This window comes from Drosophila miranda, assembly GCF_003369915.1.
Source record: "Drosophila miranda strain MSH22 chromosome Y unlocalized genomic scaffold, D.miranda_PacBio2.1 Contig_Y2_pilon, whole genome shotgun sequence".
In the NCBI taxonomy this organism is placed as follows: domain Eukaryota; kingdom Metazoa; phylum Arthropoda; class Insecta; order Diptera; family Drosophilidae; genus Drosophila; species Drosophila miranda.
The window spans coordinates 28,638,491-28,644,447 of NW_022881614.1; the positions used below are offsets into that span (position 1 = coordinate 28,638,491).

At 44.9% G+C, this 5,957-nt stretch overlaps 1 protein-coding gene and 1 pseudogene across 1 annotated transcript; both read right to left on the reverse strand.

Annotated features, from left to right (window-relative positions):
• Positions 1–361: 361 nt before the first annotated feature.
• On the reverse strand, positions 362–2,993 carry LOC117193798 (annotated as a pseudogene).
• A 197-nt stretch (positions 2,994–3,190) lies between these two features.
• On the reverse strand, positions 3,191–4,647 carry LOC117193799 (protein stand still-like). Its single transcript, XM_033398518.1, has 4 exons — positions 4,427–4,647; positions 4,073–4,372; positions 3,751–3,882; positions 3,191–3,687 (listed from the first exon to the last, which is right to left on the reverse strand). The coding sequence occupies exons 1-4, from the start codon at positions 4,625–4,627 to the stop codon at positions 3,247–3,249; spliced, it is 1,074 nt and encodes a 357-aa protein (XP_033254409.1). The 5' UTR covers positions 4,628–4,647; the 3' UTR covers positions 3,191–3,246.
• Positions 4,648–5,957: the final 1,310 nt, after the last annotated feature.

A 5,957-nucleotide genomic window follows, 5' to 3' on the forward strand; every position in this document is an offset into this window, starting at 1 on the left:
AACCTAACTTGATAAGCCATATATATAGTATATACATATGTATAGCTAAAGCACAGCAAACCCATTGAGAAACGAGTTGTGCTAGTAATTAGATTTCAGAACACGTCTGTTTAGCGCTAAGATTTTATCTTTTACTTTTTCCTACACATGTGTGACGTGACGTATTTTTATACAAAAGAAAGCCCAACAAAACAATCGCATCGCCCACACACAAAACCTTGTAAAATTCCTTGTGAATACTATTATATTATAGATATCTACGTGCTTAAGATCCCCCTAAAACTAAGTTGTATAAACGTAATGAGCAGATTAAAAGAGTTTATCAGAAGTGAAATGGCATTTGAAACGAGGATTCCAGCGATTACAAAGAAATATAAATGTTTATTTGAAATAGTTATATCTTAAAATGAACGGCGCACAGTGCACTACACCACAGTAGTATTCGACACACAATTAAAAACATTGTATTAAATACAAATGCATTTCTCCATACATCACTTGTAAATGAAGTCCCGCCGCGTTATGATGCCAGCTATGCGATTCTCGTTGTTGATGACCAGCATGTGGCGCAGGCCCAAGGCCCGAAAGACTTGAAAGATCCTGGGAACCGAGTCGTGCTGTAAGGCAAGACAAGCAGGAAAAAAATTCAATAAAATGTATCTGTAACATGGCGAAAAATATTGTTCCGACTCACCGCATTGACGCGCACTGGTGATGGATTCATGAACATGGCCAGGTCCACTGTGTAGTTTATTTTGTCATCCAGTTTTCGAACGCTCTGGAAACGCAAGGAAATCATTGCAATGCCAATCTGACGAGGACTCTTTTTTGCAGGTCATTAGTCCTTACCTCAATTGATGGATACCTCGGGTAGACATCGCGACGTTTGTATTGAAGTGTCTGGTAGCCAGAAACGACTGTTCTCCACATATAAAGACTTTAACAGGATGACAATTAGTTGCGAACGCTGTTCCTGTTTGTACACGGAAAGGATTAACTGACTGGAATGATGGAGCATGAGCGACTGAGAACTTACAGTTTCAGGAAATAAATAGTACGTGACCATGGCGAAGAGACGTCCCCAGGCAGCGCCTACTAAAGCTGTTGGTATGAAGACACCCAGGGAGACGTTGAGGCCAAAGGTGGCACACGAGAGCACGTAATAGACAATCGTGAACAGGGTCAGGGTGAGTATTTTGTGCGATCCTGAGAACAAGAGAAATTTAATATTTATATGGCACTAAGAAAAAAGGCACTAGCCCACCTAGTGGATCATGGAAAAGAGATCGGCCTCGGGTGTTTGAAACCAGAGTGCGGCCACTGCATTGTATTCATTGTCCTCGCAAAAGAGCTGAACAGGATGGATGGTTGGATCGTTGCCCAGCGGCCGACAATCGTTGATAAAGTAAATCATCGTGCATGCCAGTGTAACGCCGAACATAGCCACCACAACGGCTTCGCACACCTTGCCAATCTTCCAGGGAATGTAACGTTTCCTAAATCCATTGATTTTTGTATTCAGCGAATTCCAGGCGGCCCCTAGTAGGCCTCCGGTTATGCCCAACAGCATGAAGATCGGCAATTCAAAATAGTCGAATTTCAGGGGTTGATCGAACTTTCCCAAACTGAAGAGGCCGGTGAAGGTAAAATCGTTCAGACCGTGATATGTGGACAGAACAAGGCTCATAGTAAAGACGCTAATGATTGAGGCAACAAGAGTGCGCCAGATGAGATTTTGGTTCCAGAAGCTGGCTGCTTCTTCCAACGAGAACAGCATGCCGCCAATGGGGGCGCCAAAGGCGGCCGAAACTCCAGCAGCACCGCCTCCCAGGACAAAGTCCCGCTTCTCGTGATCATCCCTGAAGGCCTTAAAGACGCGGAAATCCTTTACGAAAGTGGTGCTTTTTCCCTGCGATATGCCAGCGGCTACAACAGCGCCGGCGTGTATCATTGGCCCCTCCTTGCCGCCAGCCAAGCCGCCGACTACCGAGGTGATCACTCCAATAGCCTTAACTGCCAGGGTTTTGATGCGCACAATGCGTGGTATTTTCACGCCATTGAGGTAGCTCTTCACCTGCGGAATGCCACTGCCCGCCGTTATGGGTTCGATGTAGGTAACCATGGCAGCTCCAAAGGCCACGGGCACTACGCTCAAGAGAATCCAGTAGAGAAAAGGCACAACTAAATCGCCGCCCGTAAAGTCGGTCTGTGGAACATTTTTCTCGAAAGCTGCAAACATAAAATCATGTGAAATAACCAAACCAATTAAGCTAGTCTATCGTTACGTACAGGTCATGAGGAACATGTACTTCAGTTCGGAGAGTTATTCGATGATAATGTCTATGGAGCAGGCAATAAGCGTTGTGATGATGCCAATTTGTATGAATATGATCCATCGTATGATATCTTTCCGCAGTTAGAACCGCTCCGTAAGCCTCTTTTTTTGTTCGTCTTGAAAAAGCTTATTTTCGCAAACTTCATAGTCTAAGCTCTGAAAATGCAATTTAGATTATGCATTTGCTATAGCACACGCCCACTGTCACTGTCAAACACAAACCCACCTCATAGTTGAGAGTAGATGCTGCTGCGGTCCGGGATCTTACACGGAAAATAGTTTCCGACTCAGCGTTATCCCGATCATTAGCTGGCAAATTTCCATTGAGCGCCTGTAAATATTTAAAAGTGGATATAGAATTTCATTTATTCTCGTACTTAGTGATAAGCAATTAACATTCACAAAAACAGTGGATGATTCATCCGACTTTTCCCTTTATTTACAACTTACACTATTGCCTGAATATGAAGGGGTGTGATCTAGTAATGCGGGTACGTCGTCGTCGTTATTGCCTGGCATCAAAGTCCCCGGAATTATTGTTACCTACGCCGACACCTGTACTCGTTGTTGGAATATCGTCTTTAAGGATGTCTACCAGAGTTGTTGGCGGTGGCGAACTTTTTACAGCCACTTTTGGCACAACTGGTTCACCGTCGTCCGTTGTTTCTTCGTCTAAACTAATTAAAGTCTTTACATCGTCCATTACTCCAATTTTTCCATCAAAATGCGGACAAAAACTAAAAAAAAAAAAAAGTTCAAGTGTGACCCTCTGCTGTTGCTAACGAAATACCAGATACTAAGCGGTTACTACACTAATATGGAGGGAATGTTGTTTATTCAGTTTGTATAGATATTATATATGTGTATAATACTTAAATTCATAGTTGGTTTCGTTCCTGGGGAACGAACTCCTAAAAAGTGGGCTGAAATTGGAAGTCCGGATTCAAAAACTTGAATTTGTCGGCCTCCAGGAGTAAACGGTTGTGCTCAATTTGGTTGCGGGAGCGCAGCTCCTGGCTTATATCGGTCATTGTGCGTTCAAGTCGCTGCAGAATATCTCTAGGTGGTCCATCCATGTAATGTGCAACTGAGGGAGCCATTTGAACATCTTCCAGGGAATACGATTTGCTGGATAAGCTGGATATGCCGTCGCTTTGCGAGGATGCCATAGAAGCTGTGGTCAGATCAATGGCTACCGGCTGTTCCGTACGGATGGGCGATGGTGAATTGCTTGGTTGCTCCTCCTTAACGTCGTGGCGCAAGGGCAAGACCTGCGGCACAGCAGCCACGGGAGTAAGTTGGCTGTAGTTGGCCATCAGGGTCTCCACCGTGCTGGGGTGGAGATTTGGAAGCTAGGAATAGTAGAATTTGCTATATAAGATTTGCAAATTCACACTATAAGAACGTCTACTTACGGTGCGAACATGTGGGACTATTAACCCAATGTTTTTCGAATTATCTGTACAGTTGGGCATCTTCGACGCGGCCAGGTTCACGTGATTTTGGTTGTGATCTAAGGGCGAATAGCCGCTCACGGAAGGAGAGGGCTAAGGAAAGAACAAAAATTAACACACACACAAACAATCATGTAAATGCACGATAACCTCTTTTTAATTTCATTGAGTTGGTTGCTGTGCCGAAACAGATACACCCACAAACACACACGCGTGCATGTTCTACTTCTTTAACGGTAAACTGCATAGCTTAGTACATATGGCTATCTCGCTTGTTGCTTACTGTTTTTGTGCCCGTCTCCTCCTTCTGTTCGCTATGCTCTTGCTGGTGGCGCTGGAACACCGTTTTAATTTTCAGCTCGTGTGTTTCGTATGCCGTCGGCGCAGAAGACGCTATAGCAGGTGCAGCCGGCGCAGACGCCGCCGCAGCAGGTCCTCTTGTTATAGGCTTGCACGACGATGTTGAAGCTCTCTTTCTACGGGGTTTCTCATTTCCCCGATTCTTCATAATGCGATCACGGCGTTCCTCCAGGGCAGCCACCTTCATTTCGTGCAATTTGCCCAACAAAGATGCGTGCCGACGCTGTACCGGAATCATAAGTCAATTACTCGAAATGGTGGGGTGTTATTTCTCTACCTTGATGTGCATATGAATATTGCCCGTGGAAAGCACGCTGCCGCGATAAACCCGATCCGGCGGACAATTACAGCACTTGACCACCACATTATCTCCGATCTGGCTTTCAATGCTGTACAGCTCTCCATTTAATATGTAAGGAACGTGTTGACGCTGCTCCAAATCCACCTCAGAGCTAACCTCGGGATTAGTACTGTCCATTATTCCAGATATTGTTCCTGCTGGCCCTAATTTTGCATTTAATTTTATGCGAAACTAAAATTTATTATCGCCAAAAACCATTACTTACAGCAGCGACAAATCTGTCAAAAAGAAGAAGTACTTGCAGAGATACAACCACACATGAATCTACGAGTTCTGCTCGCAAAGAGGACTTCGAAAAGAGAGAAGGCAAAATGTAAGAAATGGTTCAAAACGGTAAAGGAAAACATCTACAAGTACGATATACAAAAGTGGAAAATTGACGTTGTTCAACACTGGTATGGCGCGTACCTAAAATTGTTTGCGGAAGGAAAAAATTAACATATGTAACAGATAACGAAGCAGGAGGCTAGGATCTGAAACGGTAGACGAGCAGATGGAGGGTATGATCGAGATCCATGCACGCGTTGTTGCCGGTCTCATGGTTAGTCGGGTAGAGTAGGGGTGGGGTAGGGAGAGATCGCGTCACGAGCTCGAGCATTAGGAGCAAAGACAATAAAAATAAGTTTCGCGTGCGGTTCAAGGTTCAGACGGAAGAAATTTACAGAGAAATGACAGTGTAGGGAGATGAGTCAGCGGAACTCATTCGAGCGGGAGCTGCTTGCGGTGTCATTGCAACTCGGTATGCCCACCCTTCCTTGATCGCACCGGTCCAAATAGGCTGAGTAATGGGTAACGATCCCTAAAATAAACGCTCTACTTCTGCTAGGTTTCGTCATCTTGGCGCCACATGATCCTTAATAACGGCAACAATTAACGGGAATTCATTACAAACAGTTTATTCATTAAACTTTCATACAAGATCTCATGGCCGCTAAGAGGGTAGATATATATGTATATATAGTGACATATCTATAGTCCATGCTCCGCATACCCTTGTCTATGTCTATTACCCTGCACCCACAATACTATAAACAATACGACACCCTCAGCTTCGAACCCTCATAAACAATCTCACGCTCGAAATGGACCACGCGCAGCCGATTGCAGGCAATGTAAAAAAACACCCTAAACTGGAAGTTGAACATAAAACAATAGATGCCGCCCTAGAATCCAGCCGCACTAGAATCCAGCCGCACCAGTATCACGCCACTCTTCAGAGATCAATTACGAATCGATTCTCAAGAACCACACCATCCTAGCTGACCAGTCAGAGGCCCTATTCTCAGCCACCCCCAAGTAATGCAACACCGATCATACGCAGCGGAAGCCTTTCATCAAAAGCCGCCTTTCCCACATATCGATCGAGTCACGTACTCCATCTCCGAAGCCGAAGTCGAAGCCAACGCCTCCGAATCCAAATCCGAATCCCAAACCGAGCATCATAATA